At 40.4% G+C, this 15,204-nt stretch overlaps 1 protein-coding gene across 2 annotated transcripts in view; it reads right to left on the reverse strand.

The window, feature by feature from the left end:
• Positions 1 to 15,204, reverse strand: part of ITCH (itchy E3 ubiquitin protein ligase) — a 106,154-nt gene that overhangs the window by 9,040 nt on the left and 81,910 nt on the right. For both annotated transcript variants that reach the window (XM_075901534.2, XM_075901535.2), the window contains exons 12-21: positions 14,379 to 14,463; positions 11,692 to 11,820; positions 10,877 to 10,949; positions 10,294 to 10,365; positions 8,800 to 8,888; positions 7,535 to 7,694; positions 7,108 to 7,241; positions 4,838 to 4,978; positions 2,950 to 3,070; positions 1,695 to 1,799 (exon numbers count right to left, since the gene is read on the reverse strand). In XM_075901534.2, coding sequence (XP_075757649.1) covers positions 1,695 to 1,799; positions 2,950 to 3,070; positions 4,838 to 4,978; positions 7,108 to 7,241; positions 7,535 to 7,694; positions 8,800 to 8,888; positions 10,294 to 10,365; positions 10,877 to 10,949; positions 11,692 to 11,820; positions 14,379 to 14,463 — 1,109 coding nt within the window. The remainder of the gene's footprint in view (positions 1 to 1,694; positions 1,800 to 2,949; positions 3,071 to 4,837; positions 4,979 to 7,107; positions 7,242 to 7,534; positions 7,695 to 8,799; positions 8,889 to 10,293; positions 10,366 to 10,876; positions 10,950 to 11,691; positions 11,821 to 14,378; positions 14,464 to 15,204) is intronic.

Genomic DNA, 15,204 nt, shown 5'->3' on the forward strand with positions numbered 1-15,204 from the left:
TCGTGTCTTGCTTCCAACGCTCCCGTTGAATGTTTGCCTTTTTGGGACAGTATTACATCACTGACACTCATCTGTCTGAGCTCCACTAGACTCCTCTGCAGTGGGATGTGAACGGGTAACAGGGTAACACTTGGCCAGCTAAGATGATGCTTACTGGGCTGGGAGTCAGCAGGCTCAAGAGGGGCTGGGGAGGGGGAAGCGGAAGCAAGGGGCGGTTGTTGGCTCCTAGCCCATGTGGGTTTGCTGTCTAGGAGTTGGCAGCCTTGCTGGGGGAGGGGAGAGGAGGGTAGAAGCAGCTGCAGGGAGAGTTGGGGGGGGGAATGCGTGGAAGGGAAGGCTGCTTGCTCCCTTCCACCACACGTGGCTGCAGACTCCCAGCCCATGAGCCCACACGGGCTGGGAGCCGACAGCCCTCCCTGCCCCCAACGCTGCTTCTGACTGCACAAGGCTGCCAACTCCCAGCCCAGCACCGGGTCGGAAGCAGCTGGGCTGGAAGAGCCCCTGTCCGCGGTGCAGGGACCACTCCAGTCCAACGGGTGGAACCCTGAGCCCATTTAATCAGTTAACCCAGTGTTTCCTAATTGGACAAAGGTGTCTGCCTGATTATGTTGCCGGGCTGCACGATAGCCTAACAAAGCACTAAGAATAGCCATATGGCTCAGACTGATGATCCAAACGGCCTTCTTTCAATGGCCTATGCCGGGTGCTTCACAAGGAATGAACAGAACAGGCAACTGAGCGATCCATCCAGTCATCAGAGGCATGGGGTTGCACTCAGAACATGAGGTTGCATCCTTGACCATACCGGCAAATAACCATTGATGGATCATTTCGTCATCAACTCTAATTCACTGCTGAATGCCATTATAGTCTTGGCCTTTGCGATATTGCTTGGCAATGAGTTCCACAGGCCGACTGCATGATGTGTGAAGAAATATTTCTTTCCGTTGGCTTTAAATCTGCTGTAGGGATGTAAAATTTTGATCTGGCTAAACCAATTTGCATCCACTATTGGATAAGTCGGTACAGACACTTCTGCCTTTGAAGCGTAGCAACAGCCATTGCTACGTTTCAAAGGCAAAAGTGCCTGGGAGCATGGGGCCAGCCGGGGACTGAAGCAGCCGCCCCCTGGCCCCGTGCTTCCCATGGCGTTTCCACAGGCTGCACGTGGCATTTCAAAATGGCAGTGCCACGTGGAGCCCGGGGTCTGGCCCGAGGCTCTATGCAGAGCTGCCACATTGAAGCCCCCCCCCTTCCCCTTTCTTGTCCCATCCCCCACTGCTTCTTTCTGCTAGAGGCAGCCAGGGGAAAGGGGGAAGTGACTGGTCAACTGGCATGTCATTTACTGGGCTGGGAGTCACCTGGCTTGGATGATTTAGTTGGGATTGGTCCTGCTTTTAAGTAGAGGGTTGGACTCGATGCCCTCCTGAGGTCTCTTCCAGCTGTAGGATTCTATGACGACAAGCTATCTTTGTTGGGTGGTAACTGCTAATTGAGATCCCATAATTTTGCATGGATATATTTGGAATTATGTTTTCAATGTGCATTAGTTTGCACTAATAAACTGGCATGGAATCTACGATGGTAGGACAGACTTGTTTTGTGATTTTGGTTTTTGCTTATCATGCTGTAGCATAGTCCCACCCCTTTTGTAATTCCTACTTTTCAAAATAAAGGAAAAGTCAATCACAAACCTGCCAAAACCACATAATCTGTTTGCTTGTCCTGGTGTAGTGTCTATAGATGGCATGTCTCTGCCAGTCATTCAAGTCAATCTCTTGCATTCCACATAAAAGCACCTAATTGTAAGAAAAAAAAATATTAAGATTTAAGCTAAGATTTTGTTCAATGGATTCTATATGGTTGCAGCAAAGAACATCTGTGCTTGCACTTGCGAACACCTACTATAACTATATATTTGATTTTAAACTTTTTTTTTTTTCAAATAGCAGCTTACTTCTCACCAACAAACAGTCAAGGTGATGACCTCAGACAACGAGCTTTATTCAGACCTGCTCTAGGAAAGGGTAATGACTGATTATGCAAAAATCAGATACAGTGGGGTAATCTTCCCTAATGAAAAGAACTGCTTCTTCCTGGTCTTCCAATACAGAGCTCAGTTAAAACAAATATTAACTAGGACTACCCAGAGTGAACTAGAACATTACTCTCTTCTGTGTATAGAGGCTGAATCTCTAGTCCAGCACCCTTGGGACCTGACTGGTGCCAAACCAGATAATTTGCTGGACCATGGGAGGTCAATATTGTCTAACAGCATTCCCAACACTTCCACTGCTTATTGTGCTCTGAGAAGACATTTCGTGTTAAATCAGAGCTAAACAGCAGCTCAGGGCTGGTGGCTGTAAATAAACTTTAGCCACACCCATGAGAAGTGGACATCTGGCTAACCAAAATAATTTCGGACCATGGCAGTTGCCAGACCAGAGAGTGCAAGAATAGAGAAGTGCAACCTATATAACTTTTCCCTATTTTTGTGTGTAAATAAAAAATGCATCAAATAGCAGTTCTATGTGATACCCTGTACTCAGATGAAAATAAGCATGTGCTTTCTATGCTTGGTCTTCAGTTGTATAAGCTAAACTTTTTCATATGGTTAAACTGTTGGACTGAACCATGATGTACACCATCCCCACGGTGTGTCTACCCCTTCCTATTAAAAAAAAAAAAGCTAGCCTGGATGGTAAAACTCAGATAAAAGAGTAAGGACTGGGGACAGCCAGAGCTTTTGAGAACATGCAGTGATCCACACAATGGAAAAGCAGAAGGAAATGTGCTAACCAATGAACTGTTTAGGAAAATTTCTCACCACTAGCAAACTGTCTTCAACAATCACACAGCTCTGTTTTGCAAATTCAGGACTGGATTTCCAGTGAATCTTGTTAATGAGGACATCAATTGTGCCCACGCCTACCCAAGTAAGTCCCTCACCTCTAGTTCCTTGGCATCAAAGTACTGTAAGTACTGCTGTGGAAGAATTTCATTAAAGCCTTCAAAGAAAGCTTGTGTCTGTTCTTCAACACCACGGGAGATTCTCCAATCTGCCACCAGCCTGGAAAAGGGGGGGGGGGGGGGAGAGGGAAGAGAGAAAAAGGGTAATTTGTCATTTAAACTGCCTCATGTTGCTCACATCCACATTTCTTTTGTTAGCCTATTTTGTGATGAACTGTGAACTATGTTAAAAATATTATGGAAAGAATGGAAAGTTTTGAGGACAAAACATCAAGTAATTTGTAACTATCTATCTTGATGCAGTGTAAACCAGCATTAAAGCAAAAAGTTAAAACCCTCCATTTCTGACCAGTGTGCTAAGAAAAAGCTTACATGATCAAAGAGGAGGCAGTATCTATTCAGAGATAAAATAATGAGTGCACAGCAGTCCCTAGGTATTGAGAAAAATATATTTTCCCCGAAATCTCAGTCAACAACTATGAAAAAGTAAAAACTAGGTCAAGCTGTACTGGTGAAGATAATGAGGACTGCTAGCTTACCAAGAAACGACTATGTCCATTTGGAAAGTTCCATATTTGTGTCTGTTAATCATGAAACTTTGCTCTGTGGCAGAAACTCCACTCTCCATAAATAAAAGGGTGAAAAGCAGGCAGGAGACCCGGAGAACCTGAACCCAGGGAGAAGCAGATATTATGCTAAATTCAAGCCTAACCTGTCAGGAGAATTGGAGTCTAGAGGAGAAAAGGCTAATTTCTGGTATCAATCCTAGCAACTCAGTTGACAAAGCAGGATAGAGGTAGAGAAGTGGGACTGAAATGGGAATCGGCGGTTTACCTCAGCTATTGGAAGCTAGAAGAAAAAAAAGTTTTTTGAAGATTCTATTCAAGTTTTCTATTAATATCTTTCAAAATATAAAAGTGTTCCTTATCCAGTGTGTTCGCCCTTTGTGTGACCTAAACGTATTTATTTAGAAATGTTCAATACAGTTTGACATTTTGTCATAGTTTATTCATATAGTGATACTAAAATCTGCCAAGCAACAGTAATCTTAATAGAATAAATAATTTAGAAATGAAAAAAACGGCTCCAATCCATGTAAGTGGGGTATTCTGTGATTCCAATACACATAAGCAGTGTGTACTGGAGTCACAGAATACTTCAGAAAGTCCAAATCTTTAAGGGAGGGCTTTTTGCACTACAGCAAATTTGGAGAAAAAGGCTTCAATAAGAACAAGTTTACTTGGTCCATACATTCCTGCATTCCCTTTGCAAGAGAAGCCATTTTTAAAAAAAATAAAGGACCTTCCCTCCCAATACTGCTTCAGGATGATCCTGCAATGAAATGAATACCTTATTTATGACACCACACTGTTTGCCAGGCCTACAACTGTGACATCACAAAATAAGCATTTTGATTTCACTGCAGGTGCAGCTAAAAGACAACTGGCTGAGAATAGAACCTTTAAAGATAATTTTGAGAAACAGAAAGAAACATTGGAAAAAACATGAGAGATGTAAACAAACGTTTTGAACTGAACCATATAAAAGTGGTAGGTTAGCATCTTTGCAGACTTTGAAATCGTTTATAAACTGATATTCAGATTTTTTGTCTATTGGAACATATTGGATATTAAGTTTTAATATCTTCAGTATACCCATGGCTCTTCAGATTCTTTTAGAAGTCACTCTTCAGAAATGACATCCAAAAACATCCACTAACGCTAATCGTATCAGTTATTCATTGAATGTATTTCTGTGGTGCTTTAAATTATGTGGTTTGACAAATTTAACTCCTGCTTTAACTAGGGAAAGAAACAAGTGGAGGTAAAGGAGCAGTTAAAAAACAACCACCCTCATTTGCACTTACCTAATATATTCCTCTTTGTTTTCTTCTGTGACCAGAACGTTGCTACCATTAGGTTTCAAATCATGGCTCTTTATTTCACCTAGAATTTCATTATCAACTGAGAAATACATTTCCAAGCCACATTCTTCAATGTTATTTTCTCTGCAAGAAACAACAGCATGTATTGTAACAAAATGTAAAGAGATCTTGTGTCAACTTGATGAGGTTTCCATCAAAAGTCGTATTAAGCAAACTTTTTTGGAGTTTATGATTCAAGTTAAGAATCACTTTTGACTACAGGCTTTCAAAAAGCTGTGTGTCTGATGTTGCAAGTACATTTTCTACTTGCACAAAGTGTGCAGATTGCACTGTAATTCAGCTGGAAGACTATGCATCAGCAACATGCTCTTTCATGACTACAAGGATTGTGCATTGTAGTTTCCCTTTATAGGTCTCCCAGTAGAGCTCTTCTGCCATTTTCATCTTGTGCAGAATGTAGTATCATTTTAGCTTGATGTCTGGAGTTAATGTGATTGTACTGGGGAAAAAAAAATGCATCCCTGTATTCCACCCTCTCAACTTAACTGAAGAAGATATAGCAAGGTGATTTTATAATGGAACTTTTGCTTTTAAAGCCCATACATGTGTATGCTAATTATATTTACTTTCTAAGTAAGTTTTATGGGTACCTTTGCTTAAATCCCAATCACTAGCTAAGGTTCCCTTCATTCAATCTTAATTTGCTAGGCCTCCCTGGTCCTTTCTGCAGTGAGTCTGCAGATGTGGACAGACATCTTTCTGAAACTGGTCACAATCAATTTTTAATTGATTCATATGTGTTCATTTTTTTTAATTGTATCCTTTGGCATATATGGTTGTGACAATTTTCTTCCACTATTTGATCTGAGGAAGTGGGTCTGGCCCATGAAACCTCATCACCTAATAAACCATCTTGCTAGTCTTTAAAGTGCTACATTGTCCTGCATTTTGCTTCAATTTTTAACCAGTTTTAAATGCATCTCAATGTCATACAATCATAAGAACAGAGGACTGGAAAGAACTTCAAGAGGTCTTCTACTCCAGTCCACTGCACTCATGCAGAACTAAATACTGTGGGATTTTTTATTATTATTATTTATTATTCCAAACTTTTAAGATTGACTGTTACTAGACTTGCAATTATTGTTTCTTACTCCCAGTTTCCATGTCCTCCTTTTTAAAGGGACTCCCCTGTTTTTATTTGTTAAGTTTATAAGGTGTTTTGAAATTATGTTCTTGATATTATTTTATTATAAAATAAAGCATCTTGAGTGCTCCAGCAATGCAGGTGCTTTATAAATAATAACTACAATTCTATATTGTTTTTAAGAGTTATGTTTTCAAGTTTTAGAACTTGTTTTTACACAACTTTCCACGGTGACCTAGGCTGACAAATCCCAAATGTATTTTGTTTCCCGTGCAGGGGAGAAGGCCCTTCAAGGTGGGGGAAGCTATGAAGAAAGGCTGCACAAAGAATGAAAAGGATATTGAGTGGGCACAGATGGGAGAGAGAAGAGATGAAAGGTCTTGGGGTCAAGGGAGATGGTGCAGAGAAGTTGAGGAGTCAAGGATAGGAAAAGGCAGAGATTTTCATCAACTTAAACGTATAAAGTGCTTTAGAAATACATTTTTTCACCATATAACATTTTAAACAAATTTTAGGTGACCAAGTTGAATTTGGATGGGGTGACTGATGAAGGGTTAAATGGAAGCGAGGCATAAGCTGAGCTCCATCATGCCAGACATCCTAATACTGTACTTTGTCTATTTTTTGTTTTGTTTTTCCATAAGTAAATAATTTTTTTAAAGAAGAAAGTAACACTGGGATTGGGTATTAGTCTCTAGTGACTTTTATATTACCTTACATTAAAGATTTTTTATTGACACTACCATTAGGGAACCAGTATTTGATTATCTATTCAGACAGTTCTATTTTTCCAACCACGCAGACTGCTCACATTTAGTTATGTTAATTGAAAGGGAAAACAAGCAGAAACAGAATGTAGTTTATGTAATCTCCAGTGAACTACTGAGAACAGTTAATATTAGCATTACCAAACTACAGAACGTGGACGTTGGAATTATAGTAAAATGCAAAGAAGTTCAGTTCTGGCCTGCAATTTATACAGGTCTGTTATTCAATATCTATCTGCAAAACATTTCACATTTACCGCTGAATTACACAAATACAATGAAACATCAAAACAGCTGAATTTGAATTTCAAGAATGAGTGAAAGAGTTAGAAACTCACTTTACCCAGATGAGAGAGTTGTAAAATTCTGGATCAACAGATTCTAAATCCTTGAGTCCTGTTGGCTTGTTTAGCATACGCTTATAGAATGGCAGAGAGAAACCTGTGTCTATGAATCTCACATGAAACAAAGCCTAAAAAACATGAAAACAGACAAGGAATGATCCAAAGAATGCTTGATTACCTAACATTTCAATATAACGTATCAAATGAAGCCTGGAGCCCAAAGATGTTGAGAGACATTCTGTAATACCATCACTATTACTGGTACGCCTCAAAATGTGATCTAAATACAGGAGCTGATACAGCCACCCATCTGGCAATGCAGCACTAAACAGTTCATCTCTTGATTTGAAACAGCTGCTGTGTCCATTTAAAAATAAACACATTCTGGTGGATGTGAACAAAACTATTAATCTGAACTTACCATAGCAATGAATCTGCCAATAAAACGGAAGTATTTCAGATGGTCTGGGTTAATATAAGAAGCTGGGTTTATCTGTAAGCAGTAGTTATCCTTTCCTGCATATTCAAACAGGCAATACATTGGGTTCAACACTTCATGTGACAACAGAAAGAACCATTCCCTGAAACCACACAAAACAAAACAACCATGAATGCTTCAGGTTGAAAATGGGATTACATTAGAAAGTACATTGCTACTATATAGGCTAAAAATTATTTTAGGGACTGGCTGGTGCTCAACTGTTAAAACTGGCCTACCCAGAAAATTAAGCAGCTACTTACAGCTCATACACACTAGGTGTCAGTATGCTACATGGTTAGATGACATAGCTCAGAAAAGGAGACTGTCTAACGTACAGTGTTGCTAAGATTGATCAAGCAATTTTTCATTTAGAAAGTTAATTTCTTTTCTCTGTGGTAGGTATTTACGAGGGCTGCTTTTCTAAGAGAAGCACAAAATCTGATAGTGAAAAATTTTCAAAAATATATGAACTCAGAATTGATCTCTATCTTTTATGGAAGAGGTACCCATATTATACTTTTTGGTTACAATTCTTTGCACACAGTGAAAGTTTAAGAATTTGCTTTTTAAGGTTAAGACTAAATACAAATTAGAATTTCCTAGTAGCACACATGTATGTTTGATATTTATTTATAAGATGAAATTTAAGTATAATCCCAAGGCTAAAAAGTGAACTGCATGAAATATACTACTGATTCTCCCCTCACAATATCGTCATCTTGCATTTTTTACATCACTAAATAAGATTAATTCACAATACTGAATACAAAAAAAAAGTAAGTATAGCAAAAACAAGTCTGCAGGAAGGGTGTGCATATGCATTTTAAGTACTTGAACAGGGAACAAAATTTGAGTATACCTACTAAACGCTTTCTTACTCATTATTTCAATAAATCTCTAATCTTCTGTTCATGGTTTCATCTTATGAGTTATTGAGAAGAGCTGCATAAATGCTTGTTCTACACTTGACTGAGGCATCTTAAACTTAATGTACATTCACATAGCAACACATCCTCTTAGATTAGTTTTGATAATACATTTTAGGATTGCAGAAGTGATGTTATAAAGAGAGGGGAAACACTCATTGGCATTTTAAAAAGTCAGCAAATAAAAGATCTCCCCGTGAAACTTTCATACCAAATATTTGTAGAAAATGAGGTATTCAGATTAATTTGTTATGTGACACACAGATTTCTTTATCTTACCTTGCAACACCTCCATAATCTAAACCTTCTTCTCCAGGGAAAATGACCCACAAGCGTCTTCGCAAATCCTGGGGACTGAAGCTCATTATCTTAGTGAAAGAAAAAACACTGTTATGAAGAAAAAACAGCCCATCCCAGCATTACTATTTGCTATTCAATAGTGTGGAAATCACATTTTCATTGGCCATGAAATGCACTAGGTGGAGTGCATAAAGTGGTATTTCAGGAAATGTTTGAGGGCTTGGCAGAAACATATTTCTGTCTAGCAGATTAGAAGATGAAAGGTCTAAAATGAAGTGATACAGAAAGAAATACAAGAATGTTTTAAATGGGAATGTATTAGTCTGTCCCAAAAGGGGGTGGGGGTGGGGATGGGGGTGGGGGGAGGCTCCAAAGAGGCTGGAGAGAGGCTGTTCTCAGTGGTGACAGATGACAGAACAAGGAGCAAAGGGCTCAAGTTGCAGTGGGGGAGGGCTAGGTTGGATATTAGGAAACACTGTTTCCCTAGGAGGGTGGTGAAGCACTGGGCTGGGTTCCCTAGGGAGCTGGTGGAATCTCCATCCCTAGAGGTGTTTAAGTCCTGGCTTGACAAAGCCCTGGCTGGGATGGTTTAGTTGGGGTTGGTCCTGCTTTGGGCAGGGGGCTGGACTCGATGACTCCTGAGGTCTCTGCCAGCCCTGAGATTCTATGACAGGAGTCACACTTCTTAAAGCCTCGGGAGCCCAGCATGCTGTCCATCAGGAATTTTTAGTCATGGGGCAGGAGTGACTGCCGAGTATGGAAGATAAAAAAAGATTATTCCTAGCTGCAACTATGAAGTTAAAGGACAAAAAGGGGAGGGACCTCAAACATTGTGGCTTTTTTTTTTGTTGAAAAATAAAAAACCACCACCACTCAAACAACAGGCCCAGGAGTGCCAGCTACAGGTGAGGTAACTATTCTAAAATTATAACTACTATTTTGTTTTTTGGAGATTCAAGAAGAAGAGCACTGTTATGGAGCTCTGTCTATAGCCGAGGATGACAGAAGGAACTGAGGGGCTTGGGCCACACATGTGATATGTTAGGCAGTAAAACTTTGTGACTGCTATTGCGCATGGCGACTCAATCAAGCACTGCTGCAAAAAATCTCCAGGATGCATCCACACCTAGAGTGGAGCACCCACAAAGACACCACTCGAAGAAGAATGTGTGGTTTTCTGCACAGCAAATCTGAATAACTAAACACCAGGGAATGATACATGTTCTTGTGAGATCAAAGCAACAAGGAGAGCTATCAGTGGTATGATGCATTTTTAACATTGCGCTGTGTATCTAATTATGAATCTGCTCCAGACATAGCACAAATACTTTTTTTTAAATCATCACTTTAGTCATCATTAATGGGGTATCAAAAGATGAAGGGTGATGTTGTCTTTTAGCTACAAAGTTCAAACAATTTCCCCTGTGTCACTTTGTTCACAAAGTAAGCAAGTATGTGTTAACAATACAATACCTGCTGAAATGAGTCCTCAAACAATGTCTTTCTGGACACAGTAATCTTAATGTGTTGTGGCATGGCCAGTTGCTGAAATGCAAAATATTTAAAATGTATATTGACTTCACTTTTGACAAGTGTTTTCAATAAAAATTCAAACAAAATTCACAGAAATTATAAAAAGGGCGGGTGAATCTGTCTGGCCTGTATGAAACAAAATAAAAAATAATGTTTTCAGTTTTCATTTATTCCCAAGACCAAAGATTGTCATTTTGTTCACTGTACAACAGATAGGACAATGGGGCTTACGTCAATACAAATAATAATCTGCTTTTAATATCATTGGGCTGGAGCACCCCAGCCCATGGTACATCTGGGCTGGACCCACCACAGGTGGAGGCTGCTCCAGCCAGGGTGGAGAGCCTCACCCCACCCTTGTGTAGACCTTGTGGGGCTGTCCCTTGCCAGTTAACCATAACTGGTAAGCATCTCCAGGTAAGGTGACTGTTCACATCCCTAGTTCCAACTGGAGATGCCTGGATGCAGCTTTTGAGAATGCATTTCCACAAAGCCATTTCCAAGATTAAATAGCATTTTTTACCTGACACCAGAACCGGAAATACTGGACCTTCGCTTTGAAGTCACGCACATAAGCAATCTGGGGTCCATTGTCTCTGGAAACAGGAAGAAAAACAAACTGTTGAAACACTGCTGAAAATTCAAGGTAACAGAGCTCAAAATTACTATTGTTATGAAACTATCTGCTTTACCTGGATGGTTAAACAAACCAGTTTTCTAATTTGGCGAATGCTTCTAAAAGGGCCTTAATTTTTTTGTTTTGTTTTTAAAATATCTTTAAAGAGTAACTACTTTAAATTTATTTTTAACATGCAAAATGCTCTTCTTAGAAAGATTCTGGGTTCACGTGCAATTTTTCAATACATTAAATGCCAATCTACTTCCACCCAACCTGATGTGAGTTAGCATGTCAATTCTGCAAATATCCAAAGACTAGTTCTCAGGATGCTAGAATATATTAAAGGAGTGCACTGGCATCAACCTGCACACTAAAACACATGGAAGGAGAAGGGAGAACATGGCATTAGCACAGTAGCTTTTATTGATAGAGTGGCATAGTAAGAGACTAGAGCCGTATCCCGTATTTGGCTGGAAAAGTCACCACGACCACAGGGACCTCAATTATAAGATTGTAAAGCATTCAAAATGTCACATGTAGAGGGAAGAGAACATTCAAAGACGCCGATGATCCTCAGAGGAGGAAATAATGGGAAATTAAAAGTACTACTGGTATGTCAAAACCTTCTGCAAAAAACCCATACTTGGCAATCCCTGTCAAGCAAAGTATATATAAAAAGCTCAGTGTAATATAGTTTGTCATCTTGAAAAAAGGCTTACAGAGCAGATTTTCCAGTGCGGGGATCTATATATGTTGTAGTTCTTCTATTGTGATCCACAAAATAAGGAATGCCGTCCACAGTAAATCTCATTTCCCAACCCTCTGGCAATGGTTTCTCATTTAATTGACTATAGGACAAAAAATACAAAATAACTGATCAAGTTAATACATTCTGTCAACTGAAGATGGACAGGGAAAACACAAATTAGCAGCAATTCTGGAAAATTTGTAGTGATTTCTCTGAGGAATTTTCTGTTTGCTCTTAAATTTTAATGCCAGATACAACAATAAGGCCAGAATAATCAATATCAGCTTAGTATATTCAACTATAAAGAAGGAAAAGCCAACAGTTAATAGAAATCTGAAGGGATGGTCTAGAGACTGTACTGAATCCTGCCATAAGAGCAGGGGACTGGACTCAATGACTTCTCGAGGTCCCTTCCAGTCCTAGTCCTATGATTCTATGAAAGAAGTAAAGTTCCTGGATGTTTTCACTCCTCAACATGCAGAATTTAGTTTAACAGTGTACCCCAATTTTTTTAAAAAAATCACAGCAATTTTATTCAACAGCATTTGCTATTATTAATGTAATTCAGGAAGTCAGAAAGACGAAAAATATAGCAGTTCAGAGAGATCACCACACCATTAATATCTGCACAGATCTTTAAAAAATGCTAAGAAATGATAAGGCAACTTCAAAGCAAAACCAAAATATTACTGTTCCCTGTATACTAACCCTTTCTCCTTTAGAATGGCCTCAAACATTGTATTTTAACAATAAAAAACATCAGCAATTCTCATTTCACACTTTGCTGGAAGTCCCTGAAATGATCCCTGGAGGACCTGATTAGTGACATCCCTGCAGTAATGCTGCTCTCATGAAGGTTTTGCATGCCTTACCCAGGAGGCCAAGAGTTTTTGAGCAGTAGTTTGTTATTATTTGTCTTATATCTTCATTTTTTGCAAGTTCTACATTTCATAAACTGAAGGTATATACAGAAATATTCCACCTTCTTTAAGGGAACTTCAGTTCCGCTCTTCATCTTAAAAAATTAACATGTGTTATTTATGCTGCCTGTCTACTTTATGCAGCTCTTTCAGCTTGGACAATAATTAAAAGACAATAAAGTTTAACTTCTGGGTTCTCAGGCTATAATGCAGCAGTTTGCAAACTGGATCCCAAAGAGGCTTGCTACCCTGTTTTAAGGGGATCACTAGGGCTGGCATTAGATTTCCTGGATCCCGGGGGAAGTGAAAGCCCAAGCTCCCCGACAACCAAACTGGAGGGACTCAGGCTTCAGACCCCACTCCTGGGGTCACATGATCATTTTTGTGTCAGCAGGGGGATCGCAGTGCAGAAGGGGGTAAAAACTTGAGAATCCCTGCTAGGGGTGAGCCAATTTACTGGCTTACCGGCCACCTCTCAGTATGGAAACTGTATGGAGGGCCATGAATGCTCACAAATTGGGAGTTGAGGTGTGTAAGTGACAGAGCTCTGGTTGGGGGCACAAGCTCCGGGTGGCGCCAGAAATGCTTAGTTCAGGGTGTGGGAGGGATCTTCAGGCTAGGACTAAGGGGTTTAGAAGGCAGGAAGGGGGTCTCAGCTGAGGCAGCGGTTTGGGGCTTATGCGGGGTGAGGGCTCCAGCTGGGAGTGCAAGCTTGGGCGTGGGACTACGGATGAGGTGATTGGGGTGCAGGGGGGTGCTCCAGGATGGGATGGAAGGTTTTGGGAGGCAGGAGGGAGATCAGGGCTCAGGCAGGGAAGGTGGGGGAAGGCATCTGACTGGGGGTGCAGGCTCTGGGATGGAGAGTGGGATGAGGATTTGGGGTGCAGAAGGGTACACCAGACTGGGATTGAATGGTTTGGAGAGCAGGAAGGGAAACAGGGCCGGGCTAGGAGGTTGCGGTGCTGAGGGAAGTGTCAAGGGTGCAGGATCTGGGCAGCACTTACCTGAAGTGGCTCCTGGAAGCAGTAGCCTAACCTGCTTCCAGCTCCCACGTGGGAACGGGGCCATCGGGCTCTGTGCCCTGCCCTGTCCATAGGCACCACCCAGTGAGTTCCCACTGGCAGCAGGTCATGGTCATGAGAGCTGCAAAGCTGGTGCTATGGGTGGGGGCAGTGAGCAGAATCCCTTGGCTGTTTCCGCTTCTAGGAGTCTTGAGGAGAGAGGCAAGGCAAGTCCAATACCAGTCCCTGACTGGAACACTGTAGCAGGGCAAGCTCCCAACCCTGCTGCCCAGGGGGACACCTCAAGGCTGGATAATAAGAACCAATGGTTGAGATGCAGCCCACGAGCCATAGTTTGCCCATTCCTGCTGTAAAATGTCAATTACAAGCACTAAGGGAAAGGCTGCTTAAAAGGATATTTCCATTTGATTTTTTCCATTAATGGAAACATTTCCTGTTGGGAGGGGAAAATGTTTGCAATGAGGTTTTGCAATTAGCTGAGATTTTTCTAACTGTTTTCCTGTTATGCAGGCGGTGTTCCTTTTAATAATTTCTGCTTTAGTTCTGTATCCCTTTGTACGTTTTAATTGAGTCTAGTCTGAAAAGCCAGTAGAGGATAGCAAGGTCCAATCCAAACTTAAGTTGTCAGAAATGCCCCTCACTTCTCTCTCTCACTAAAATAATAAAACTACAACATTTATATTCAAAATCCATTTTAACTGAGTTAAAATTCTTACCCCTGATTTCTGGGATCTTCCCATTGTGTGATACGTGTGTTGTGATTGACAAAATACACTCTGCCATTGCTGTCAGTTCTCTTTTCTGAGGAGAAATAAAAAGTGAAGACATCTCAGTTCTGGCAAATTTACTTCTCACACTTAAAATAACCAATTAGTTGAACATCTTGTGGCAGCGCCTGTTTTCTTTAGGTTCTCTCAGTACCTCATCTCAAACATAACATAACTGATTCTTCATCATTCACTCTCCAAACACATTGTTTCTTACCAGTTTTTTAGCACCAGAAGTCTACTTTAATTAAGTACTAGTGGACTGTTTTGAATATATTGTAACCTAACCTCAATGCAAAGCAACACTCAGAGTGTTCATTTGATAGTCTTTAGATTACTTGTCTCTTGTGTGTGCTTGTACAACACCTAACAAAATGGGGCCACATTCCCAATTGGGGTTTATGGGGAGCAGCCTAACGCATTTACTATCCCAACGATAACAATACTAGAACTGGAAAAGCTTTTTCCCCTCCTACTGTTTTAAAACAGATTTGTTCAGCAGATGCCCAAAGGAAGATAACTTATCATGAAAGAACAAGATTTGCATTTCATCTTAATTAGAATGTTTCTTACTTTTGCTGGCTGTTCTGAAATGCTCATCCAGATATTTTTCCATGTTTAAAAATTAAAATGGCTATGCTGACCTTTTTATGTTTAAATCAATCTGAGCCTTCCATCTATCAAAAACTGCACTTAAAACATCTATGTGTGTGCAGTTATTTATTATACAATTTATTTTCCTATTCCTATTTAGTCAGAGAAGGAAAAAACTGAA

Source organism: Pelodiscus sinensis, chromosome 17 (assembly GCF_052426305.1).
Source record: "Pelodiscus sinensis isolate ZL-2025 chromosome 17, ASM5242630v1, whole genome shotgun sequence".
Classification (NCBI taxonomy): domain Eukaryota; kingdom Metazoa; phylum Chordata; order Testudines; family Trionychidae; genus Pelodiscus; species Pelodiscus sinensis.